This window comes from Cavia porcellus, unplaced genomic scaffold (assembly GCF_034190915.1).
Source record: "Cavia porcellus strain 051 isolate PalLab524CR breed Dunkin Hartley unplaced genomic scaffold, mCavPor4.1 scaffold_4, whole genome shotgun sequence".
Taxonomy (NCBI): domain Eukaryota; kingdom Metazoa; phylum Chordata; class Mammalia; order Rodentia; family Caviidae; genus Cavia; species Cavia porcellus.
The window spans coordinates 119,090,434-119,116,254 of record NW_026947487.1 but is presented as its reverse complement, the minus strand read 5'-3'; the positions used below and the strand labels follow the sequence as shown (position 1 = coordinate 119,116,254).

Sequence of the window (25,821 nt, the reverse complement as noted above, 5' to 3'; positions counted from 1 at the left end):
CCGGGCCCTGTCCACTGCCGGCCTTTGGTGCTCACACGGTAACCAGCACCTGCTGGACGGAGATGGGCAAGAGCCGGAGCAGAGCCAGTTAACGCTTGTGTGCAAATGCCAGGCAACACCACACTGGGGACTGCATGTGCGCACACAGCTCCCGAGATGCCACCTGCAGCTTCTGACACCCTGGATGCCGGGCCAGGAACATGCTGGTGACAGCACCCGCCACGCACTCTGGCACTGCTGTGGCACTTCGGTGAGGTCGTTTCTAAGGCACCTAACAGTTCCACAATGTACAGTTGAATAATTGCAGCAATTTTCTCCTGGAAAATGAAGTAGTTTCCCTCAAGCCACCGCTGTCCACGTCACAGGGCGCTTGCCCAGAGTCCGTCAGGAAGTCCTCGCAGCACTGCAGTCTGCCTTGCTCGACGCCCAGTTAACTTGTTCCTGACCTCCCTTCTCCATAGAGGACAAGACCGGCCACCACCGAGCACTGTCTGCAGCGTGCGCGGGTGGCTGCCCCACACTGTCACCTGCAGCAGAGCATGCCTTTTCCTTGGTGGCTGTACAGGACAGAGACCAACACAGTCCAGCTGAGCACACTTTTATTGTGGACTGAGACTTGGTGACCAACAATGATCTGCAATACTGGCCATTCACTGGCCATCGTCCTGTGTGAGCCATGTCTCCAAGAGATTGTAACTTCAGTCAAGAAAACAAGATCAAGAAAGAAAAACTGGGGCCAGGGATGTAGCTCAGCCACATGGCTCCTGCCTGGCGAGCACAGGCCGAGTTTATGAGCCCAAAAAAAGCCCCTGGCCACATCACCACTGTTGTGTGTCCCCCCGCTGACGCTGGGCACACGGCAGCCCGGCAGCCCTGCCAGGGGGAACCTGCTCGGCCGGAGCTGCTCCCAGCCCCGGAAGGAAGGTGGGCGCCTGGGACGGGTGGGGACCGAGCTCTGCACACTCACGCTCCTTGCTCAGCTGTTGGTTAACCTCACTCCGGGAACCAGCACACCTCTCCCGCACGCACGTTCAGAAAGGTCACAACTCAGTGCCGTGAGCGCCTCTGTCCCGCTGAGGCGCCAGCGACAGTGGTGGCCTTGCTCTAAAGGTCCTGTGATGCGGCAGTCTCGGGGGGCCGCGGGCCAGAGCGCAGCTTGTGCATGTGGCGGAGCGCTGCGGTGAGGAAGGCGCCACCGGTGCTGATCTCCAGCAGGGTCAGGTTGTCCAGCTGGAACGGAAGACACACCAGGTGGCCAAGGGGCTTGGGGCTTTGAGGAGAAGCCAAGCTTGGCTGAGTAGCAGTGAAGACCACCATCTTTTGGTGGCAGCAGCGGGTGTAGTGGGGTGCAGAGGGCCAACTCCAGGGCCCTGCATGTTTTCACCCTGCCTGCAGCAGCCAGGGCTCCCCACCGCCCGCCCACCCACCAGCACCCCCCCCCAACCCTGCGCACAGTCTCCCCCCCCCACCACCGCGGCTACCTTGGCGTGAGCCTCCTGCTGCCGCACGAAGCTGTCAGCGGACACCCGGAGCTTGGCCATGCGCGTGTCCCACAGATCCTTGACCAGGGTCCGGACCGCATCTGCTCGGGGGATGTTGTCTGCAGCGCTACAAGGAAAAGGCCACCACCAGATAGGTGCAGTCCCGAGGCCTGGTTGCCGCCCAGGCTTAGGCGGGAGCTCGTCTGCAGGGGAGCCTGCCGGTGACACGCACGGCCCACACTGCCCACGCTGCCCACCCTGCGGCCCCTGCTGCCCAGGACTCCAGGTGATTCCAGCCCAGGGCCCAGGAAGTGGGCTCCGCGGCTGACGGCCTCCTGTCTGTCCCAACTTCAGCTGGAACTGGCTTCGGGGCTGGCGCAGAGGTCGCACCTGCTGGGGCTCCTTAGTCACGGCCAAGGGCAGATCTCTGCTCCCCCAGAGCACTGGGAAAGCAACCTCCACCTGTCTGCTCAGCAGCTGGCACAGCACCTCCACTCGCTGAAAGCCCCGGGGACAGCGACACCCCCCACCCGAGAAAACAATAGCTATGCGCAGAGCGTGGTGGCGCACACCTGTGATCACAGCACCCTGGAAGGTGGGGCAGGAACACAAATTCGAACCCGTCCCGGGCAACTTAGTGCCACCCTGTCTCAACTAATACAAAGAGCTGGGCACGGTCCAGTGGGAAGGCCGTGGGTTCAACCCCCAGCACTGCAAAGACCAAGCTACAAAAAGAACAGAAGAAACGATAGACCGCACAGGCAGCAGGCAGTCGGCTCCACAATAAGGTTCCGAGTGAAAGTTTGAAGTCGGAGGCCAGCGACAGTTTCCCTCTGTGAGGTATTTTAGACCCCTCTTTGAAGACAGACAAACCAGGAATGAAAGCGGAGGCGAACACCGCCACCACGGAGCACTCTGAGCGAGATTCTTTTCTCCACATGCAGTAATTAACTCAGGACTGGTAGGTGGCCCAGCCGCGCTATGAAATTCACAGAGTGACCAGCAGGCTGAAGAACAAAGGACCCCAGGTCCTGTCAACTGCACAGCGGAACAGAGGGAAAATGAGGTCCCCTGTCCAATGAGTTACAGCACACGGGCACCGACACAAAGCGCAGGTAAAGGGCGCGTCACAGGTGCACTGCAGGGCTCCGGCGGGCGACCCGACCTGTGACTCAGTCTGCCTTCCGGACTCTCCCCGGGCCCCCCAGCAGCGGAGTCCCAGACCCTCTCAGACCCCCACCCCTGCCCGGCCCCCGCTCCAGCTGTGCCCCAGGCTGTGCCCGCCGCCTCTCCCCACCAGCCCCCTCCTAGAGCTTGCTACCGGACAAGAGCTGCTGCTGCACTGTCCAGCTGGGCCAACAGACTGCCCGCACTGACCGGCCATGCGGTAGTTCTCCCAGACCAGGGCTCCAGCCTGCGGTGCAGCAGGGGCGCTGCTGCTTCTCAGGCTGCATCAGGGCCGAGGCAAGGTGGGCCTCACCCTTTGCCACTGTGGGGCAGTACACAGCACCTCTCCGGTTTTCAGTTCTGGTCCTGCTCTGGAGCTCAGCAACCCCAGATGTTCAGGGAGCTTCAAGAGCCAGACATTTTGCAAGCTACATTCCAAGTACCTCTCAGTCAAAACTGTCCACACTCACACGTCCTCTACAAACTTCCCACATTCATTCAACAAATATGCAACTAGGTAACCACGGTAAAGACAAAGCATTTGAAACACAGTCCTTACACATTTAGAACAGGTGTGGGTGTGTGCATGTGCACATAACAGCACAGGAAATGATTAGAAAAGTGCAAACACAACGCACACCCTCCAGCCAGGAGGGAAACCTAGAGACACCTTTCACCCTAAAGCAGAGGAGGTGACGGGGAGCAAGAAACTACGGGCCCTATGTGCAAGGTCACAAGGACCCAGTATGTCGAAAGACACGGCCAAGGAGGGCGTGGTGGCATGCACCTGGGTCCCAGCAACTCAAGAGGCTGAGGCAGGCGATTACCCGAGCCCAGTTCAAGACCAACCTGAGCAACACAGCAAGAACAAGTGTCAAAAGAAAAGGGTCTGCAGAAACGGGACCATATAACACTGGACCCTCCAGCCATGCAGGGAGTCACTAGAGAAAGCTGTGACATGGGAAAGAGAAATACTCCCAGCTGTGCAGGGCTCAGATCACCAGTCAGAGCCTCTTATCCAGGGAGCTCCAGCTACCACACACAGGGGCAACCAGTTCAGCTGCAGGAGGATGACTTGTGGGGTCCCTGCCGCACTGTTAGCCTGAGGAGGCTTTCCCAGTCGCTCAGCACACAGACAAGTGTCAGCCCGCTGCCCGCTTTTGCAGATACACAAAGAACTCGGGATCTGCTGGGTCTGATCCCAGCATGAGGGAGGCTGAGGCAGCAGGATCAGCAAGATTTTGAGGCCAGTGTGAACCCACACTGTAAGGCCAACCCGGAACACACAGCGAGATCGGGTCTCAACAAAACAAAGAAAAAGAACTCAGACCCACACGCTCTCAAAGGAAAAAAAATAAACACACAGGGGCCAAGCAGCACCAAACACTGGTGGATCATTAAGAAAGGCTCCCACTGGGCACGAGGATGTCGCACACTGGGTCCAACAGCAAGGTGGGGTTCAACAGATGAGAAGAACCAGGGAATCACTGGGGAGTGGAGAGGTAACACTGCGAAAGAAACAACAGAGAGAAGAGGCAGGCGGACAGGGAGCAACACGCGTGCGCCCGAGGGGGCCTCCAGGGACGATCAGAGAGTGGGTGGACAGCAGGGAGGGCCAGGCGGGGAGGGACGGGCCAATGCGCCGCGGGCACCGGCTCTACTCACTGACTGAGCAGGAGTTTGGTGAGCTCCATGTAGTAGGGGCTGGGCACTGGGGTGAAAGTTTCCTCCTGCCGTTCACGATCCCTCATCTTCTCCAACTTTTCTGAAATTCACAAGTTTACACATTTACTGTTACCACAGCCAAGGTAATGTTTAAACTTCCAAACTGATCAAATGCCAGTATCTGGTTGATGAACCAGCATTTTTAAAAAGGCAATCCCAAAAACAAAAACAGAGGGCCTCTCCCTGGGAATTCCTCAGTAACAGTTTTTGTTCTTTAACTCTAGGCCGCAAAATATATGCCCGAGTCAGAAATTCCTTCTCCAGGAACAAAATATTTTACCTTTGATGCAATACATGATCAATACAACCAGGGACTTGAGGATTGTGTTTATATTAAGCCTGGTTCGGAAGACAGAAGGCAACATACAGACACACCAGGGCCGTACAGGGCTTAGGGCAGCGATGGCGAACCCTTCAGGGACACACACCGCCCGCCGACACTGTCCGCTGGGCTTCAAAACGGCCTGCAGCGGGGCTCCAGCTGCAGCCCTCAGCCATCGCCAGGGCTGCGTCACCCCCCTGTACCCAGCTGAGGAGCTCGGTTCTTCCCGTGCTGGGGATGCAGCCCCAGCCACAGCGCAGCCCTGGGATCACCTTCCACCACCCGGGTCAGGTTATGCAACACTTCTGCTCGAAACTCCCCAATCCAAAAAGCCGGGGAAAAAACAAACTTCTGGCCAGGACAGGCACAACACGAGCCTCGGCCTGTGTCTCTTGTGGGATTATAACGGCTTTGGAGGACCAGGGTTTTTTGTGGGGGAGAAAGGGGGCTCTGAGAATTGAACCCAGAATCTTTCCCGAGCTGCAGCCACCCCCGCGCCTTTTTCCTTTCCCGCAGCATCTGACCATGGCATTAGATTGCCCAACTTGGACTCAAATTTGGGTTCCTCCTGCTGAGCCTCCCGCAGTGCTGGGATACAGGCTGTACCTCCCACTGGGCTGCAGTTCCCAATAAAATCAAGCACCAGCCACCTTATGACCCCGCAAGTGGACTCCAGGTGTGCACCTCCAGCAAGTGGACTCCAGGTGTGCACCTCCTCCCCGCAAAAAAAAAAAAAAAAAAAAAAAAAAAGGAAAAACAAAGAAAGAAAGAAGTCTACAAAAAGACCTGAACCAGAATTTCGTGACAGCCGTATTCAGAAAAGCCCAAAGCGGGAAACCCAGGTATCCACCAACACAGCCCCGGCCGCCCCGGTCCTCACCGACGTCCATCCAGGCCGGCGGCAGCAGGCGGCACTTCTGCCTCTGCTTCAGGCTGACGGCCAGCCACAGCGGCACGTCCACCGGCAGGCCGGGGTCGAACGGGCCCAGGTCCCCCTGCCGGGCGGGAGACGCGGGCGTCAGCGACCCGAAGCGAGCGCCGGGACAGAGCCCAGCTCGGCCCCGGGGTGCCCGGCCCGCGCCGCCCGCCGGAAGCCCGCGGCGCTCACTCCAATAAGGTAGATCTTGTCCAGACTGAAGTTAGGTATGATGGTAACCAGCTCCTTCTCGGCCAGGAACTCCACCTCGGCCGCGTCCATGGCGACACCACCCTCTAGCAGGAAACTCCACGAACCCCTCAGCTTCCGGAAGAGGCGCAGCGGACGCCGCTTTTCCCGCCACGGCGCGGGGCCCGCCCACGACCGGAAAATAGCCCCCGACGACCAATCGGAACATGGCACTCTCCGCAAGGCGGAGGGAGGTGCACACTGAGCTTGTTATGAGCCCGCGCATTGGTGAATCCGAGCGAGCCTGTGCGTCTACGGCCCCTAGCCGGGTGGGCGTGGCCTCTGCCCTCTGCCTCCCGCCCCGTCACGTGGTGCGGCCCAGCCAAATCCCTTGCCCTACACTCGCCCCTCCCGGCCCCGCCCCATCCCGTGCTCTGACCCGCCCCGCCCCGCCCTGGCCCCGCCCCCGATCCGCTGGCCCCTCCTCCCGGCCCATTCGCGCCGCGCGTGGGTCTGCTGATGCCAGCTTTGAGTTCTTTCACCTGCCCTAGGGCGCCTGCCTTCCGGGGGAGCTGCGGCTGGGGGTAAAGGGTGGCCGCACCTTTATCTGCCTTCCATCCTGGGCCGAGAGGAAATGCATTTTTGCATCAGCCTGCTGGGGCGCAGGACAAGGCCCGGCCTGTCCAGGCAGACAGCGGAATGGGGAGAGGGTTTTCCTGATCCTCTCTGCGCTGTAGTTCAGTCTGTAATAACGCAGCTCAGCCTTGTCCCGGTCACACTCAGGAAGAGGCTCTTAGCAAGCCCAGGTGAGGCTGCTGCAGGTGGGCCCGCAGGTGTTTGAGGCACCTGTCAGGGCCACGCTGGGCTCCTCTGGGAAGTACCAGTGAGATGTGAACCAGGCCCCGTGACACTGGCATTTGGTTGTAGCCCAGGAAAACCAGAGAGCGCTAGATTCTACTTTGAAGCCCTAACCACTGAGCCCTAAGAAAAGCAGAGAGGATGTGGGTTCCATCCTGCAGGAAAGCTGCCCTTCCTTAGCTAAGCCAGGGACCCCTTCCTGGCCCCCTGAAAGCTGCCCACTTGGGGCTGTGGGGACAGTGGTCTAAGCTCTGCCCATGCCTGCCTGGAAGCCACATCTGTCGTTTATCTGCATTGTCATCTGTAGATCCGAAGCTTTTACTGCATAAGGTCATGAATTAGGACAAACAGTGCCTCAATAAAAATCAGTAAAAGGTCACTCTGGGTGCTGTGTGGCAGAGGGTAGGTGACCACCACTGTGTGCAGTCAGTCTCCTTATCCTCAGAGCAGCGCATGAAGAAGGAGCCCAGGGAGGGGGCGTCAGCAGGAGGAGACGTTGCAGGCCACCTGGTCCCCGCTAGAATAGGATCTGCCTCCAGCTTCTGCGGGGCTCGAGCCAGCTTGTCTGGGTTTTGATTGATGGAGGAATGTTTTCTTGACTGGCAAATATTTGCATTCCCAAGTTGGCGAGGCTTCACTTCCTGGTCTGTGCAGGCTACAAAAGAGCAAAGGAAGAGCTTGGGGAAAGGCGCTGCTCAGAGACGCTGCCGCGGGGCCTCAGGATCCTCCGCTGTGCGGCAGGACAGTGCTGCCTCTCAGGCCACCAGGCTCCTGGGACGGCAGATGAGGCGCGGTGTGACCCCTAACTCCCGAGAGGCACGGCCACCACGGCCACAGCCAGACTGAGGGGCCTCGCCAGTTACACAAAGCACTCTACAGGCGGGGCTGGTGGTGCAGGCCTGTAATCCCAATACTTGGGAGGCTGAGGCAGGAAGATCACTGCAAATTGGATACCAGCCTCCAGAATAGGCAAATCCACAGGAATGGGAGGATGAGTGGTTGCTGGGGATGGAAGAGGGTGACTGTTACTGGGAGCTGGTTTCCTTCTAGGATGCTGGGAATGTGCTGGTATAGAAAGGGGTGATGGTTGCATAACCTAATTTACTACCATCACCCAAGTGTGCTTTTTTTTTTTTTTTTTTTGGTACCAGGGATCAAACTCACGACCTTGTGCTTGCCAGGCAGGTGATTGAGCCACTGAGCTAAATCCCCGGCCCCCCACTGTACACTTTTGAAGGATGGAATGTATCCCATGTGAAGTATTCCTCAAGATGTGTTTGGCTTTGTTTTGCAGCCCTGGGGACTGAACCCAGGACCCCACACTGACCTACATGCCCAGCCCCTTTTTATTTTGAGGCAGGGTCATTAAGCGACCCAGGTGGGGTTTAAACTTTCAGCCCTCCTGCGTCCTGCCCCCAGAGTGCCGTGATTAGAGGTGCAAAGGAAAAGGAACCAAGAGATAGAGGGAAGGGGAAGAAAGGGAAGGAGCAGAAAGCAGGTGATTACAAAACAATTAAAATGTTACACCCGTGCACCAACTCCCTGGGGATGTCACCTGTCCTGCAAGCCATACAGTACGTTAGTACCTATACTAATAAAACTATTTTTGTCCTTTCCGAGACAGGGTCTCACTCTGCAATGCAGGCTGGCCTGGAGCTCACTTTGTAGCCCAGGCTGGTCTCGAACTTGCAAGCATCCTCCTCCTGCAGCTTCCTGAGTGCTAGGATTATAAAAAGTTTATTTCGGGCTGGGGATTTAGCTCAGTGACGTAAGCACCTGCCTGGCAAGCTCAAGGTCATGAGTTCGATCCCTGGTACCAAAATAAATAAAAATTAAAAGCTTATTTCTTAAAGAGTCCCTAGGTCCCCAAAACACTACAGTAACCATCCTGAAACTGTGAGCCAATTTCTCCCCTAGGATATCAGCTTTGCTGTAGCTTAAGTTGCGTTAGAACTTAGAACACTCAAGTATTCACCAAAATGAGCCATCCATCCGGACAGCGAGCTTCCCGGGTGACTGAAATGCCCCGTAGCACCTGGTGTGGTGGCCCCACCCACAGGGAAACCGAGCAGTGGCTCATGCAGCACAGAGATGGGATGGGCACTGAGGGGCTCGGGAGGGTCCCTCACTGGCACTGGGGCCTGACATTGGGGCCACCAGCTCTTGGGACAAGGATGGCCCCAAGGGGCAGCACCTAGGTCATTCTGGGCTTGAGCCACTCGGGGGGACCCTGGGGTCCATGGCACGATGTGTTCCTTCAGCCTCTGACTTCCCAGACTTCCTCAGGGTGCAGGGGAGACCGGGGTGGAGAATTCCGGTCCCCAGAGGGTAGAGTTGCGGGCCTGGCCGCAGCCCTGGCAGAGGCAGAGCAGGACTGCGACGAGTGCCTGTGCCCCAGTCTGTGAGCTAGGCGGTCAGCCACCTCCTGCAGGGCGGCCTGCTGCGGTCTGGGCCCCGATGGGTGCCCATCGTTCAGCTGTTGCTGCTTGCAGAAGGAAACTGACTATCTGATCTGGGTGAGGGCCGTGCCATGTCTGACACTGCTGTGTCCAGTCCCTGGCCGTCCCTACCCCTGCGGTGGCAGCCGTCTCTGTGTCTCAGGAGGTGCTGCCCACCCTGCTGGCTGTGGGAGAAGTGAAGCTGGCCCTCAGGGTCCTGCCCTTGTCCCCTCCTTTTCAGGCCATCAAGGCACACAGCTAGGAGAGTGACCAGGGGATGATTGCATCAGAGAACCCCTGGGTGGATGGAGGAGCAATGTGGCAGCAGGCGGGACACCGGTGGTGGCCGGTGAGCAGAGGGGACACCAGCGAGCAGGATCTGTTTGCATTCAGCACCCTTTGGTGCACGAGCTGTGCCAGGAAGGGCGGACACAGGGAACCAATGGATCCGCACTCGGGGGCCACAGGTACCCCTGCCTGCCTGCCTGCAGCCCCCGGCCTGGCAGCGTCCTGCCCGCCCCGCAGCCCGGTAGCTCCTTGCAGGTGGTGGCTCCTGGGCCGGCGGGGGCCGCACGACAGCCCCACAGCGTGCGTTACTGCAGGGCCGGGCGCGCTCGCGTGCCTCCGACATGGTGTGAATACACTCTTGTGTCTTTTAGCCATCTGCTGCTGTCATTAAAAAATTACATTCCCATCTGTTTTCACACTTCTCTCCCCTCCCAGGCTCATTCCTGGAGGAAGGCAGCCTGCATCTCCAGCTGTAAGACCAGAACGTGCCCTCGTCCCTGGGACCCAGGAACTGTCCCTGGACACCTGCTCGGGACGAACGGGGCCTTGTCAGCCAGCGGGGCCACTGACTGTGACCCCTGCCCACCCGACACACCTGGGGGTCTTTCACAGCTTTAAGGAGCATCACTAGCAATGGACACAGACCTCGGTGACCACCCCAGAACAAACTCAGAGCAAGACTCGGGGAGCGAGGTTTTGGGTTCCTAGGTCTCCTCATTCTGGCCAGCCCCAAGAGGCATGCACCCCATCTCCAGGGCCTCCCCCCACCTCCTTCCCCGGCAATGACACGTGAGGCTCGTGTTGGAGCCAATGAACACCCGCATCATCACTCACGGTACAGGACTCGAAGCCCGCAGACCAGGGGTTCGGTCATCTGAGTGGGTGTCCCTTTTTATTTTCTTTTGTTTTTTTGAGACAGGGTCTCCCTATGCAGTTCAGGCCGGCCTCAAGCTCACTTTGTAGCCCAGGCTGGTCTTGAATTCACAGTGACCCTCCTGCCTCAGCCTCCTGAGTTCTGGGATTACAGGCCTGGGCCACCACAGCGAACTGTGTCCCTGATTTAACCTGCCACTCATATTCCCGTAGGCAGATGGCGGAAGCTGAGGCTCCCCAGGTGCTCCCCATCACCGGGCAGAGGGCATGCTGGGGGAATGCAGAGCCCAAGGAAGGGCCCCAGCGGAGTAGGTTTATCTGGAAGGCCAGGAGACAGCGGGCAAGCAGCGGGGCTGAGGCAGGCGCCCCGCAAGCGGCCAGCTCATGTTCCGAAGGCTGGCAGCCGGGGACTCACCTGACGGGGACCCTGTGGACACTATGAAGGCCGCCACTGCACGCGGGGTCCACGGGCCCTCAGCCGGAGCTGCTGCCGTTGGTCAGAGAGGGTGAGTGGCACAGGGGTCTGATCCCTGGCATGCCCTCTGCCCCGAACTCCATCCCCAGCACCACACACAAAAGAAAGCAATGTCCAGCCATTAACAGCAGTTACTCAGGAGGCTGAGGCAGGAGGCCGCACGTTCAGGACGCTGCCTCAGTAGTAACAATAGTAATAAATAACGGCTGGGAGCAGCCCTTGATCGGTGCCCAGCATGCGCCTGTGCACACACGCACGCGCGCACACACACACACACACACACCCCTGCAGACCGGCTGCAGACTCTGAGTCAAGATCCGAACTTGGACCCAGTCTCCACTGAGGGCACCCATCCCAGTGTGGACTCCTGTGCTGTGGGCCTGTGCCCAGTAGTGCCCAGACAAGGCTCAGGAAGTAACTGGATGCCAGGGCTGACCGTTCCAAGGTTATGGTTCGGGCCTAGAAATGACAAAGGGTTAAACCCTGGGCCAGGTTGAGCTGGTCCTCATGGAACAGCGTCCTTCCTAAGGACGGTGTCACAGTGCCAAGACTCTAATGGCACATTACTGTCTGGAGGCTGCCCCCACCTCTGAGGACCCAGGGACGTGGCTGGCCCCCGCAGGGCTGTGGAGGCCGCGCCCGGGCAGCCAGCCTCTCACCTCTGCCAGGCCCTGCAGGAGACTACGCCAAGAGGAGGTGGAAGTGGGCAGTGCTGTGTCAGCAGGGGCGGGCAGGTGGGCGTGTGCCAGGGATGACCCTAGGGTCTGCTCCGCAGCCCTGGTGCCTGCCACCCCACCCACACTCACTCCCAGGGTCGCAGGTCCTACAGCCCTGCTGCGCACCGAGGCCTGGAGAGGCAGGGCCCCACCTGACCGCGCTGATGTACCCTGGGACCCGCACAGCTGCTCTGAGTGGGCATCAGTCCTGCCCCACTTCGTGGGTGGAGAGGTCAGTGGCTTTCCCAGGTCACATGGCACAGGGGCATCTGGATGACCACGTGAAGCCAGGCTGGCAGCTGCTCTGCCCCTCGGGTCTCTTGGCTCCTAAGAAGGCGCCAAGGTCTCCCTTGTGGGGGCAGGGGGGTAAAGGATGGCAGGACCCACCCGAGCCAGGTCCTCCGAGTGCTGACTCCTCTGAGAGGCTGCCCGGGATGAAGCTCTGGCTGCAGGAGGCTCCAAATCTGGGGCTGGTGTGGATGCCCTGGGCCAGGATCTTGGTTCAGGAGAGGCAGGGAGCCCGCCACCCCTGCCCTGAAAGGCAGCCGGACAAGGAAACCTGGCCACGCAGCCCAGCCCCCACCCCCTGCAGGCGCTGGCAGCCCTGCACCCGTTGCCATGGGCACTAAAAGCCAGGCACACAGAGCGTGATCAGCCCCGGCAGGTAGCTGAGCAGAGCCGGGGGAGGGGCGCCCCTCGGCCTGTGCAGCAGCCCCAAGCCTCAGTCCCAGCGTCCCCCCACTGAAGAGGAAGCAGCTGTCAGGTCTGCTCCATTTACACCTTGAGGGGGACTGGAAAGGGGAATCCCTAGAGGGAGGGGGGCAGGGAGGCAGACTGAGGGTGGCCGTGGGACCCTGGAACCCCAGACCACCTCCCAAATCACTCTGTGCACCCAAATCTTGGCTTAGGCGCTGCCTCTGGGGACCACGGGGAAACCAAGCTGCACACACCAAGGGCAGCGTGCTCTGCGGGGACGCGGGGACACCGGGGACTCGGTGTCCTCCTGGACACCACATGCTGGCTCCGTCCTGGAGATGCGCTGTCACCAGGCCCCACAGCCGGTGTCGGAGCGGGCACTGAGCAAGGCTGAGGCTGGGCACTCCCCCAGCGGTGGCCAGCACTCTCCAGCCCACTGCCACGACCCATGACCCAGGACCAACTGAGAAGTGGGAGTCCCCATTCCTTAGGGACTCTCTTTATTTACAATGCAAAAAAACTTATCAGTCGCCCTTGGGCCTGTGTCAGGATCTGTAAAACAACTCTTAAAAAACAGGTCCGCTCCTCTCCTGAGAAGTCCTTGGTGATGACCTTGGGGCAGGGCTCTGGGTGGTGTCTGTCTGGGAGCCACCTTGCCCCTTGCTGCTGGCAGTGTCACTGTGGTTGCGGGCAGGGGCTCCTCACATGGGCACCTGGGGCCCAGCAGCCACGTGGAGGCATCAAGCTGGCCGGTCTGTCCCCTGGCCAGTGGTCCCGAGCCAGCGTCCCGGCTCACCCTGCCACCTGCTGGTCAGGGCAGCTTCTGGGTCCCCCTTCAGCTGCTGAGCACATCTGCCCCAGGCATCGGAGGCCTGAATACGGAGCCAGGTGCAGCGGAGCTGCCAGGCAGATCCTTCTGGGACCACTCCTCACACCTCTGGGTCCAGTTCCGCGTCGTCTGGGCAAGACCCCGTCTCATCCAGCCAGTCTAGGAGCAAGAGGGGTCATGTCAGGAGGGGCCCCTTGCGCGCTGCGGCCAGGCCCAGGGTCCCCCGCTGTGGTGTTCCCAGAGGCTGAGAGGGTCCCTGGGTGCTGATCTTAGGGTTCCCCCTGCCTATTCCCTGGTTCAACCTCCAGTGTCCTGGCGGAGGCCTGCACCTGAGCCCAGCTGGGCTCGATGCTCAGCCTTTTCCTGGAGAGCAGGGGAGACCAGTACCCCAGGTTTTTTTGGTTTTTGTTTTTTGTCTTTTTGAGACAGCATCTCACCATGCAGTCCAGGCTGGCCTTGAGCTCACTTTGTAGCTCAGGCTGGTCTCAAACTCACAAGGATCCTCCTGCCTCAGCCTCCAGAGTGCTGGGATTACAGGCAAGCACCACTACACCCGGCTCCCCAGGTTTTACTGAGGAGTCAAAGCCCAGGAAGGGGTCAAGGCTTTGCTGCTTGGACCTCTGAGTGCAATCAAGTGTTGTGCACGGAATGGGGCAGGTGTGGTTCAGGGTTGAGCTGCTCGGTGCCCAAGGCCTGTCCTCCTGCGGTCACTCCCAAGGGACACCTGTGGGCTCACTCTGGAGTTGGCTACCCCTGAACTCAAAGGGCTCACAGACCCTAGAGAGCAGCCACACGCTTCCCCTGTGCCAGCTCGTGTCAGAATTTAAAAACAAAGAAGGCTGGAGACAGAGCTCAGGATGAAGGCTCCGGGTTCAACACCCCGGGCCAGAAGAGTTTTCTCTGCAGGATCCCACCTTGGGCAAAACCGGGCGGCCTATCCCAGTCACCAAGGAGTGTGGTCCCACACCTGCCTGGCCTGGCCCGGGGTGTGCTGGCACCGTCCTCTGGCTGCCTAGTCCAGGCGGCAGTGCAGAATGGCCCATCCAGGTGCCATCCCTGGCTGTGCCTGCCCCTATCCTGCCGGCCTGTGCCCAACCCACGTCACCAGGCTGGCTGGGGCAGCCAGAGAGGGCACCTAGCCTGAGGCCCAAGGCCCAGGCCCCAGATCACACAGCTGGGTCTGAAACCCAACTCAGCCAAACATGGTGTCTTGGCCCCTCAGCTCCTCAGTTTACCCAGGACAAAACAGACAAAATCTGTACCTAATTCAGAGTCCCTGGGGGGCCCAGGGGGAAGCCTGCTGCCCACAGTGTGCAGGCTGCCTCCATCACCGTCACCACGCCCTCGCCGTGCCCATCATGGTGGCTGCCTCAGGTTGGGTGCAGCTGGCTCCATACGTTTTCTCGGGACCAGGGGAGCAGCTGTCCATCGACTCCGATGTCCCCAGGGAGTGGTAGGCAGGCTCCTGGCCTGGGACTGGGGCCACCCTCTGCACCCAGGGCCTCTGAAGCCGGGTACAGCTGCCTCCACACCTGTCCTGTCCACCCACAATGTGACCAACAAGATGGAGTGGCAGCCCCGCTGGCAGAGTGGGTAGTCCATCAATCTCCCTGGCCACGGATGAAAACCCACCCACCCAGCCCTGCCCACCTCTGCCCCGCTGTAGCCAGGGTGGCCAGCTAAGTGCTTACCCTGCCCCATCTGCTGGGCAGGGCCCACCATGGACATCCCTGCACCGGACCCCACGTTCCAGTGTACTGGGCAGCGGGGCCCCGGCTCCCCTGCAGTGCTCACCTGTCTGGGAGGCGTCCCTGGGCAACACCGTGCCCGTGGGCGTCGGGGGTGTCACGATGATGTCAGGCACGGCCAGGTGCTTGTTACTCAGGACCGGGGCCTCGTCGTGGCTGCCACTGGCACTGACGCACATCTTAAAGCCTGGACGCACAGGACAGGGCAGGGTCAGTGCCGCCGGGTCCTGCTGCCCACCTGCCCTCTCAGCCCAGGGCGTCACCGTTCCTGCTTCACAGATGGGAAAACGGAGGTGCAGGAAGCCTCAGGGACCCCTCTGCAGCCTGCACACTCAAGGCAGGGTCTCGCTGTCTCCTGTCACAGCGGGAGGGACACAGGTGGATCCGAACCAGCACCGAGCCCCGCCCAACCTGGGCTGTTCCCGTGGTCCCACCTCCCCGCAGACTGGCAGACTGTCTCCTAGGGGTCTGCGCTCTCCTTCTGAATGCTCTAAGTTCACCAAGGCAACCACTGGCCCAGGATCATCCCGGCGTCTCCTGGAACAGGGTTTGCTTTGTTGTTTAGTACGGGAGATTGGACCTGGGCTGTCACACTGTGTTCCATCCCTGGCCATTTTTTGTGTACCAGTAATCGAACTCAGGACCTTGTGCTTGCCAGGGAGGTGCGTGACACTGAGCCACATCCCTGGCCCAACCCTTTTAAAATCTGCTTATTTTCAGACAGTGCCAGGTTTAAGGCACTCAGTTGTCCAGCCTGGGCTTGAACTCTCCACCCTCCTGCTTCAGCCTCTTGAGAGTGCTGGGATGACAGGTGTGGGCCACCGTGGCCGGCTGGGTTCTTTAACAGACCCGGGCTGCCCGGGTTCTCAGCCCTCTAGCATCAATTTGTGCTTTTCCAGGGAGGTCCGCTCTCTCTGCATAGCTGAGTCCACGAGCTCGGCTCGCCCACGAACACACATAGGCCACCTGGCCACACCCAGCTGCCATCAGGTGCCTGCACTGCCACCAGCTTCCTGCGCTCCTCCCAGCCCGCCTCAGCCTCCACACCTGGGCAGCCACGGCCTCGGTGCCCACGCTGCAGACCCCCCACCATCGGTGGCCCCTGCCTGCCTCTCCCAGGCCTGTTCCTACCTGCAGCTCTGCGTCCTGCCCAGAGCACTCAGAGGGCCCACTGGCAGCGTTCCTCAAAGTCCCTGCTCTGTCCAGAGTTCGGGAATCACCCCGTCTGGCTGCGGCCTGAACCCCACCCCCTCGCGGGGAGACACACTGCCCTGCACACCGGGGCAGTGAAGGCTCTAAGTCCCACGGGAAGGTTTGCATCTGGGCTCTGCCCTGCCCTTTCCAAACTTAGACAAGCCCGGAGTCCACTGCTGGTGGACACCTGTTGGCTGCCCTCAGAGCCCTGAATCAAGCAAGATATTCTGGGAAACGCTGAGCCTGGGCCGGTCAGCATCCCAGGCCCACTTTTAGCCCTCGACATCTCGCTTCATCTGCGGCCACCTGCCCACCTGTTCCCCAGATCCACCAGCCTCCCAGACCCCTCACACCGCAGCAGGCACTGGCTGTGCCCCAGCCTGGGATGTGCTATCTTCCCTTATCAGGGTAATGAGCTCTTATGTATCCTTCAAAGCCCACAACGACAGGCCCCGTTTTGGGGAAGATGCCTGCCTGCTGGTTATGTCGGCAAACCGGGGACCACAAAGGGCAATGAGTCCCCCACATGTAAAAGCTGCCCAGGGCAGTTGGGTCTGCACCCCACCAGAGGCGCTGGCCTCATTTGGGCGCCTCTTGGAGCCCCAGCTTTCTGAGAGGAGTCCTGGTGACCACTTCTGACTGGGGCCATGGCACAGGTCCCCTCAGCCTCTGCAGCTGCCCTCGGGCACAAGGCCGTGGAGGTCAGCAGTGCAGCTTCGCCCCCACAGAGCTTCCTGAAAGCAGGTGGCAGTGGGCACCCAGGACAACCTCGGAAGCGGCTCTGGGCTGACCTGTTCCTGCCCGGACGCAGGACTTCAGGAGTGGAGCATGGTGATGCCCAGCGTCTCCTGGCCCTGACCCAAGGACCTGGAGCCTCCTGCTGCATGCAGTGTGTGGTGTGCATGGGTGGCGCGTGGCCTTGTGGGCGGAGGTGACTGCTCTGCCTTCTCTGAAGGCTTCCAGGAAGCCCCTCCAGAGGGGTGCTAATGAGCTCACTCGGGCAGGGGCCTCCAGCGTGGCCCCCAGAAAACCCTGGCAGAAAGCCAGCCTCCTCCCGGCCACACGGGCATTCCACAGTGGACAAAGCCACAAGCTCCATCCGCAAGCCTTGGTCCCTCCTGAGCCTGGGGTGGGCAGGGGTGGGGGTGGGGAGGAGCTGGGAGGGGAGGGAGGCCGAGCGGCAGAAGGGGCCGCTCAGGGGATCAAACTGACTCTGGGGATTAAAAACCAAACGCCAGCCCAGCCCCAGACAAGGAGCTGGTCTGTGTGCAGGGCAGGACAGTTATTTGTTAATTATGTGCCTGCCTTGGCCTATTAAAAGCCTATTTCCTGAGGGGCAGGGCTTGGTTGGCTGGGATTCCAGCCTTGGGGGGGCTCGAGGTGGGGACCCAGGCCCACGGGAGACCCCTGGCACAGGAGCCCACGCAGGAGGCCGTGGGGAGCCGGAAGGGAGCGTTCGTGGAGGGCAGGCATCCAGCTGGGTCCCACGCTGCAGTCCTTCGCAAGGGGCAGAGCCCTGCACAAGCAGACCCAGAAGTGGGGTGCTGGCCCCCCTACCCCTGCAGGGGCGCAGCTCGGAGCCTGGCTGCGCCTCTGTTCCTGCCAGGGCCTGGCGTGGGCTCGGCTGCCACTGGCATCACCACGATGTGTGGCCAACTTCCCACACCGCTGATTTGGGTCTTCCCGGGCCCTGAGGTGGGGGTGACTCTGACAGCCAGGGTGGGGACCCCTCAGCCAGGGGCTCTGCAGGAACAGGTGGTGCTACTGTCTGTGCCTCAGTTTCCCTGACTATAAAATGAAGCCATGACAACTGTGGGGATGGCATGAGTGGGGCGGGGTCCATGGGGCAGTGGTCCAGGATGGTCCAGCTGGCTGGGGCAGCAGAGGTGGACCTGGGGTATGGAGTTGGGGTACAGGTCTGACTCCCATCTAGCCACCACCCCTCCCCAGGCCTCCTGCAGCTGGTCTGAGCTGGGCCTGTGCACTTACCACCATGTCCATCCTGCCGAGGCCAGCGCGGAGGTAGCCAGCAGGGCAGGACTCACCCCTCTTTGTGACACCCAGCTTCTCATTCTGGGCCAGGCGAGTTCGTGCCTGAGACCCTGCACTGGGAGCCTTAGGCCTTTGGGGCCAGGACACCATTGCTAGGCCAGCACTCAGCATGCCCCAGGCCACCCAGTGGCCACCACACACAAGCGCAGGCCTGCCCGGCTTTGTGGCTCACCGGTGCCCTCTCGTGCTCCTCTGGGGAGCAGCAGCAGCCACCTGAAGCCAGGCTCCGGGCTCGCGTCCCCTGGGGTGGAGGCACAGCCTTGGCTCTGCGCTTTGCCTCCTGTCACTGGGGCGGACGGCAGAGCCAGGTGGGGCTGCACGGTGCCAGCTGGCTCCTCCCCGATCCACGCACGGCAGCCATCAGGCACAGGCACAGGCTCAGGCAGCCCCCGGGCCACGCCCAGCACTCGGAGCGCCCGGGGGAAGGAGGGACCGAGCCTGCCTGCGGCCTGGGCGCCAGTCTTCCCACGTGCGGAGTCAGTGCTGTCCCCAGCATGAGCCTCGGGGAGGCCACACGGGTGTGGGGGGGCAGCGGCCGGCACCCTGCGCGGCCACCGGGAATCCACGCTGTCCACGCAGCCCTGCTGCTTTGTTTTTGTGGAGCTGGGCATCGAACCCAGGGCCTGGTGCATGCAAGGCAAGAGCTCTGCATGGAGTCCAAAGCCCAAAGGGCCAGCTGGAACCAACAGGGAGGGTACACGAGGCCGAGCTTTGAGGACAGGGTCACCGGAGGCCGGCCCCAGGGGCCCCGGGACAGGACTCCACACGTCTACCTCCCAAGGCAGAGAGAGCTTAGGGGCTGTGCGTGGCGCCCACCAGGATCTGACACACAGCCTAGCCTCCACGGAGCTTCAGGCGCAAGGACACAGGCGGGGTCATCCACAGTGGGAAGGGGGACAGCTGCGTTGCCAGGCCCATCACGGAGGGGCGGCAGGAGAGACAGAGGGGTGCAGCTGCGGCAGGTGCAAGGGCCCTGGGGCAGTACAATGGCACCAAGTGAGGGCTGGCCTGCACTCTCTGAGAGATGAGCAAGTGTCTGGCTGGAGTGGGGAGTCTTTCAAAACACAGACCGAATAATGCCTGCAAGCGCTCCAGATGCCGTTCATCTTTTTTCTTTTTTTAATTCCAATTACAGGGAAAGCCTGTGTCATTACAGATGAGCCTGGGCAGCTCTGGAGGTTTTACCTTTTCAAGGCAGCCGGGGCTCAACAGAGCCGGCAGTGGAGATTTTAAATCTCTTTTTAATTAAGGAAAAAGCCCCAGCTTGCGTCAGGGATGAGCTGCTGGCAGGAGTGCGGGGAGGGGGGGGCTGTGGCTCATGGGGGGCGGGTGCTCTGCTCGGCCCCTCACTAGCTGCCCTCCACAGTGGGACCCCCCTGCACCCCTGATCCTACCCCCCCTCAGAGGCTCCCCTGCCTCTGGCCCTCAGCCTACCCATCCCTAAAATGGGCACAAAGGCAGGCGAGGGCTACAGCAAAGACCACACACAGAGCCCCTGGCCACCCCCCAGGCATGCGAGCCCGGGGACCTCTGGCCTGGTCCAGCTGAACGTGGGCTGGCCTGTCGGCAGCAGGGTCCCAGCCCAAGCACTGCAGGAGGGCAGCAGCATCCCTGACCTCCGGCGCTGTCACCTCCCCAGCAGTGATAACCGAAGATGTCTCTAGATATGGCCAGGTGTCCTGGGGGACGGGCAGGGTGGGGGGCAGAGAAAGGTTCCCCAGTCCAGCCCAGGCCGTCCAGCTGTGTTTCAGTTTAAGGTGACTGTTTGGGGCGTGAGCTCCCTGCAGTATGTGGAGGCAGTCAGCCCTCGCTCACCTGAAGTTCAGGTGTGACAGCATCCTTCTCTGTGGTTTCTCTGGCACCACGTCACGGGTCTCGAGGGGAAGGGGACAGGGCGAATCCTCAGCCCTGAGACTCCCATGTGTAGCTGTCACTGATCATAGTGACAGCACTGTCTGGCCCCTGGAGTGGGCCCTGGAAGCTGCTGCCCCCCCCACTGCCCACGTACACCCACACGGCTGGAGCCTGGGTGGGGGCGGGAGGGCGGTTGGCAACGGCTGACCCTAAACCTCCAGGCCAGCCTTAGTGCGCTGCGAGCTGAGCACATCTCCTCCCCTCTCTGCTCCCTGATGCCCAGGGGGTGGCCAGGATTGCTACAAGCTGTCAGCCCCTGATGGGACAAGGACTTGGCCTGGGCCACGGATGGCCACCTCACCCTGCAGGTGCCCACAGGACACGAGTCACAGTGGGAAGGGCCTGGACAGCAGCACACACACAGCTCGGGGGCCCCTGCCAGAGGCCTGGCTCCCCTGGCAGCCTCGCCATCTGTCCCTGCTCAGGCTGATGTCCCCGTGCTCTGTACCGTGGGACCCTGGAAGGTGCCCAGCAGCCACAGAAGACCTCAGGGCACTGCTCCTCCAGAGGGGGAGCTGACAAAAGCCGGGGCCCAGGCGCTGCTGAGTTCTGCACACAGAAGATGGGGGACTCAGACCAGCTGCAAGTCACCTGCTGCTCTGTGGACTTGCTCCTCAGGTGGCCCAAGCAGCCTTGGTGTCCAGGCCGCCACCCAGGCCAGCCCTGCCTCACAGCCCCGCCCGACGGAGGCAGTGTTCCACGGGCCATTTGGTGACAAATGGCACGTGAAGGTGACAGGCGGGAAGGAAGGGCAGCTCAGGCCACTGCTGGCAAGGGCAGTGCTCCCGCCTCCTGGACTCAGGCTGAGAGGCTGCTGTCCCCCACACCCACTGCCCGGGGCCTCCTCCCTTTCCTGGTCCCTCAGAGGCTTGAGTGGCCAAGAAGCAGCCCCAGGGGCTCAGGCTGGCTTAGGGCAGAAGCTCTTGGCTCCCCAGCTATGTGCACCCCCACATCCTGCTGGGAGGGGGAGAAGGACACTGGGAAGCCGGGGTGAGCCGTCTCTTGAGCTGGTGACTGTGTCCTTTGTTTAAGCACATGGATCACAATTCAAGAAATTAAACTGGGTGGGGATTTAGCTCAGCGGCAGGAGCACCTGCCTGGCAAGCTCCAGGGTGTGAGTTCATTCCCAGTGCCAAAAAAATAAAATTTAAAAAAAGAAATGAAGCTGAGCCTGGCAAGCACTGCTGTGATCCCAGTGCTCTGAAGGCTGAGGCAGGAGAATTGCAAATCAGAGCCCGGCCTGGGCAGTTTAACAATTTAGCAACACCCTGCGTCTCAAAAGAAAAAAATAAAATGAGCTGGGTTCAAAGCTCATTCAAGCCCGAGTTCAATCCCCAGTGCTACACCAAAAATAGCTACACACATATGCACACACTTACACACATGCATGTGTACATGCATACACACACACACACACTCATGCATACCCAAAGAGTTTCCCCACGATGCTGGTTTCCGCCCCTCACCAGCCTGGCTCACACATCTCCCGTGGGGTGAGTGGGTTGGGGGTGCAGCACCCCTTCTGGGGCTACCTGCAAAGCCCTGAGAACACCGAGCCCTGACCCACCATGCAGATATCAGACCGCCCGGCCCAGCACAGGGTGGATGACAGGAGTCCTGCTGGCTGGGCTGGGCTGGGCAGGACCTGCTGCCAAGGTAGGGATGGTGCCCACAGAGACAGTGGGTGGTCACCCTGGCCTGGGCTCCCGGCTGCCCTCACCCTGGGCACCGAGACAGGACATGAAGCCTCCCTTCCCGGTCCAGGGTGGTGCTGAGTGACAGTCCTGCATCCTACCGGCCCTGTTCTTCCCAGGCGAGGGACCTGGGACTATCGGACACTGGGCAGATGCGTCCTGGCCTCAGGCCCAGATCGGCAGGGTAGGGGTCTCGGGGGCCTCCCCGGTGCAGTGACCGATGAGCACCTCTCTTCACAGCCCGGCAGCCCGGGTCAGGAAGGGGCCGAGCTGACTGTCCACACCACTTGTGCCCGGCCCAGGTCCCGGGCCTGCCCAGGCGGCATAGACCCCCAGCTCAGGGGCCAAGGGTGCAAGAGAGAGGTGGGTACTAATGTGATGGTGACCTGGGCACAGGCAGCCAGGTGCTGGGACCCGAAGCCAGTGGCCAGGGAGGCAGCTCGTCCCGCCTGCTGCGCCCCAGCCCACAACATCGGGGGCCCAAGGCTCAGCTCCAGCATGGTGAGGGAGAGACAGGCTAATCCCTGGCGCGTGGCTGTGCCCTGGAGTGGGGAGGGGAGGCCCGGGTCAGGTCACGTCTGCTTTGGCACCTGCAGACCCGGCCCCCTGGAGTGGCCCTGGCCGGGCCCCAGGCAGAGGTCAGGTCAGAGGGCTCCAGAGGAGGCCAAGCCAATGCTCCTTGCCCACTACAGCCCTGTTGGCAGAACAAGCATATAGGTGTCTTCTCTGGGTTGCAGGTGACAGTTGCCAAGGGACACGGAGGTCAGTGGACTGCTACATCAGTCACGACTAGCAGCTGGGCTGGCCAGCCCAAGGGCCCCCTGCACAGTACAGAGTTTGGCCCCGCTAGGGGAGTTCCAGTGCTGTGTCACTCTGCCATTCCTGGGGCCACACCTCAGCTCCTCCCAAGTGGCCCCGGCCCGTGCCTGCCACAGCCACCCCTGGCTGCCCACTGCTGCCCAAGCTCCTGAGACAGGGCCTTTGTGATCTCCATTCTCCCCCCCTGGCATGCTGTCCCCACAAGCCTGTGAGTGGCTCCAGTCAGTAACCAGACGAGTGCTGGGGTTCCTGCCCTCTCCCGAATCCCATCTGCCAGTCTGGCCAGCGTCTGTCCATCCATCCCCCCAGGGCTGGGCGGGGTGTGGTGGTCCCCAGCAGCCTTGAATCTGTGCACAGGAATACTCCAAACCCACTGCACGCCGGGCACACCCCGGGCCTCGGGGGCGGCCGTGGGTGGTGCAGGACTGCCTGTGTGACCGAGGAGCCCCCACAGCGAAGGTCCGGGGGGCTCCAACGGGGCCTGGGGTGGGAGAGCAGCGGGGCTGGGGTTAAGTGTGGTCTTTCCCTCAAAGCAGTAGCCCTGTACTGATGCTACGGCCCGGCTCTCTCCTAACAAAGGCTCTAGTACTGGGGAACCCGGGCCGAGCGGTGGCCACGCCTGTCATCCCGGCACTCTGGGAGGCTGAGTCCAGCTTGGCAACGTTGGGACTTAGCCAGGCCCTGCCTCAAAGACTGAAAAGGGCTGGACAGGGCGTCAGTGTGAAGGGCCGGGTTCACCCCGGTACGGCAGGAGACAGGCGTGGGCCATGGCACTCTCGCTGGAGCACCTCTTAAAGTTTCTGTGAATCAAAACTGTTTCAAGAATAAAGTCTCCTAAAACCAAAACCAGAAAAACACCACGTACTCCACCAGCCAAGACAAGGCGTCCGTCTCCCAGCAGCCCAGGCTGCGCCACGGCGTCCCAGGGACGGCTCAGAGCCCGGCCTGGCCCCGGGAGCTGGCTCCACCATCCGGCTGCAGCTACCGGGCCCACGGGGCTGAGGTCCCAGAAGGAGGCCACACCTGCCACTGAGGTCCTGGAAGAGCTGGAGATGCCCGCAGAGCAATGCCCGCCTGTGGCCCTAGGGAAGTGGGGTGCGAGCGTGTGGCGTGACTGGCACAGGCTGCAGGCCGATGGGGCGGGACCCGCATTAGGCTCCCATCACCAGTGCAATTTACTCTGCTTCTCAAACGTGCATGGCCACCAAGACCCCAGGTGGGTCCTGGAAACTCCCCGACCAAGTTGGCTCTGACTCAGCTGGTCGGGGGACCTGCAGGTCTCCAGTGGTGAGCTTCTGGGGAGCTCAGCCACGCAGCTCCCCGCTGTGTCCCCCGCTCAGAGGCAGAGCCAGCACCCTGCTCCTGCCAGCCACGTGGCCCTGAGGACCCCTCGGCACCTCCATCTCCCTATCTGTACGGGCCAGCTGCTGGGCTGCCACCTGCATCAGCCTGACAGGCGCCAGGGGGACAATGCAGGTCAATGTGGCCACCACGGGTCCTGGGCAGAAGGACAGCACTGTGTCAACTGTTGGAACCTCCCTCCTGCGTCCCCCACCTGTTCCTGCGCCCACGAGGGCTCCGACACGGAGTGACTCCCGGTGGCTGAGCAGCGTCCCCAAGGATCCCACCAGCCGGGGCCACAGGACGCCCTCATGTGGATGTCAGGTCCTTGTGGAGGTCATTAGTTAAGGATATGGGGTGAGCTCAAGTGCATTATGGGGACTCTAAACCCTCACAAGGGGACGGAGACGGGGACACAGACACAGAAGCAGCCCCGTGAAGGTGGAGGCAGGCAGGGTCCCCGAGGGCCTTTGGAGACACAGCCGGCCCCGCCTCGGCCCGCAGGGGCCTCCTACAGAGCAGCCTGGACTGGGAGGGTGGGGTCACTGTGTCCCCCTGGGCAGGTCCACCTCAGAGCTCAGGTGAGGCCTGGAGGGAAGAACACCGCTGCCCGCGGCCTCACACCCCCAGGACTGCAGCCCCCGAGCCAGGCCTCCTGAGGAACAAGCACAGTCCCCGGGCAGGATGCCCTGGCTGGGACCCCGGGTCTGGTTCTAGGTGGGTGTCTGGGGCAGGTCTCTTCTCCTTTGTGGCCTCAGTCTCCCCATCTGTGAAATGGAAGGGTTCACAGGGTGAGCACTAGGTGACCTCTAGCTCAGAAGACCAACTGGCTGGCTGTAAAAGTGGGTACAGCGGGGAGAGGTGTTGACAGCCCCTGGAACTTCCAGATGGCCAACTGGGCCCCTCTACGGAGCAGCAACGTCCCAAAGGCTCCTGTGGCAGCAGCTCTCAGAGGTCCTCACCCCAGTGAATGTGCTGGCAGGGGTGGCCCTGGCTGCTGGCAGGGGACTCTGGGGCCCGTCCTGGTCCTGCTCCTTCCTCACTCTTTCCCTTCCCAGCACCACGAGGTGAGCAGCCATGTCCTTTTGCTGACTTTGGGATCTGGCTGACCGTGGACTGGAACCTCCAAACCCTGAGCTGAAATAAGCATGTTCTTCCCTAAACTGCTTGTCCCTGTATCTGGTCCCTTAGACTATTACGGGCCCTAAACCAGCCATCGAGACCCTCCCGGGCTGGCCAACCAGACTCCTGGATTAGTCACCTGGGGCTTCCCCAGCCAACTAATCACTGTTCCCCATATGGCTAAGTTGGACCCCTGAAACGGGCCAGCTGGACCTCCCCCAGACCAGCCACAGAAGGCCCCTCTCACTGGCTCAGAGTCCCCCATGCCAGCTGACCAGACGCCCGGACCCACAGGCAGCTCCCCTGGACTGACCGACGAGACTCCACACGCTGCGACTCGCGGCACTGGCTGAACAGAAACACCAAGTCCAGCTTTTCCTGTTCTCCATGCTCGGGGCACTGGAGGCGCTCGGGGTGCACAGGGGCTGCCTGCACAGGGGCTGAGCGATGGCACGACCCGGAGCCAGGCCTGCGGGGTCAGAGCCAGAGTCCCTGGAACCCAGCTCGCAGCAGGTGCTCAGTAAATAACAAGCCGGGGGTGGGGTGGCCCTGGCTCATCCTGGGATCACCTGCCCCGTTCGGGGACTGGGCTGGATGACAGGCTGCAAAGCCCCTGTGCAACACACCCGGAGCAGAGGCCTCCACACGGATGGCGGGACCAGTGGGGTGACAGCCGGACGGGCAGAGCCGAGACACGAGCCCAGGGAAGGGCCTTGGAGCCGGGCCTGCACCACGGCTGGGAGATCTGAGTGCCAGGGCCAGCGTGGGCTCTGTGGCAGGGGCAGAGGCTGGTGAAGCCGGGGCTGACAGCCCGCTGGGCTCTAAGCTGTGCACACCGGGGAAGCCGAGCTTCCTCTCTGGGCCTCTACCAGAGCTGGGTTGTCTTGGAGACAGGCGAGTTCATCACGCAGAGCAGCCTCACCCAGACTGAGCCCCCGGGAAGAATTAGCTGTTTATTATTATC

At 61.3% G+C, this 25,821-nt stretch overlaps 2 protein-coding genes across 4 annotated transcripts in view; both read right to left on the bottom strand.

Moving 5' to 3' along the window:
- Window positions 1–582: 582 nt before the first annotated feature.
- Gins2 (GINS complex subunit 2) lies at window positions 583–6,001 on the bottom strand. The gene is made up of 5 exons (XM_003461025.5): window positions 5,804–6,001; window positions 5,576–5,690; window positions 4,314–4,413; window positions 1,482–1,608; window positions 583–1,230 (listed from the first exon to the last, which is right to left on the bottom strand). The coding sequence occupies exons 1-5, from the start codon at window positions 5,891–5,893 to the stop codon at window positions 1,105–1,107; spliced, it is 558 nt and encodes a 185-aa protein (XP_003461073.1). The 5' UTR covers window positions 5,894–6,001; the 3' UTR covers window positions 583–1,104.
- A 6,607-nt stretch (window positions 6,002–12,608) lies between these two features.
- CUNH16orf74 (chromosome unknown C16orf74 homolog) overlaps window positions 12,609–25,821 on the bottom strand; it is a 37,159-nt gene continuing 23,946 nt past the window's right edge. For all 3 annotated transcript variants that reach the window (XM_063247760.1, XM_063247759.1, XM_063247761.1), the window contains exons 3-4: window positions 14,768–14,908; window positions 12,609–13,132 (exon numbers count right to left, since the gene is read on the bottom strand). In XM_063247760.1, the coding sequence (XP_063103830.1) occupies window positions 13,074–13,132; window positions 14,768–14,908 (200 nt within the window). In that variant the 3' untranslated portion in view covers window positions 12,609–13,073. The remainder of the gene's footprint in view (window positions 13,133–14,767; window positions 14,909–25,821) is intronic.

Bases quoted from the DNA above. Each gene is read 5' to 3' on its own strand.
- Gins2 (XM_003461025.5), bottom strand. From the start codon at position 5,893: ATGGACGCGGCCGAGGTGGAGTTCCTGGCCGAGAAGGAGCTGGTTACC. The intron at 5,691-5,803 runs GTGAGCGCCGCG...CCCGCCCGGCAG, and splicing joins ACAAGATCTACCTTATTGGA to GGGGACCTGGGCCCGTTCGA. The intron at 4,414-5,575 runs GTGAGGACCGGG...TGTGAATTTCAG, and splicing joins GCCGGCCTGGATGGACGTCG to AAAAGTTGGAGAAGATGAGG.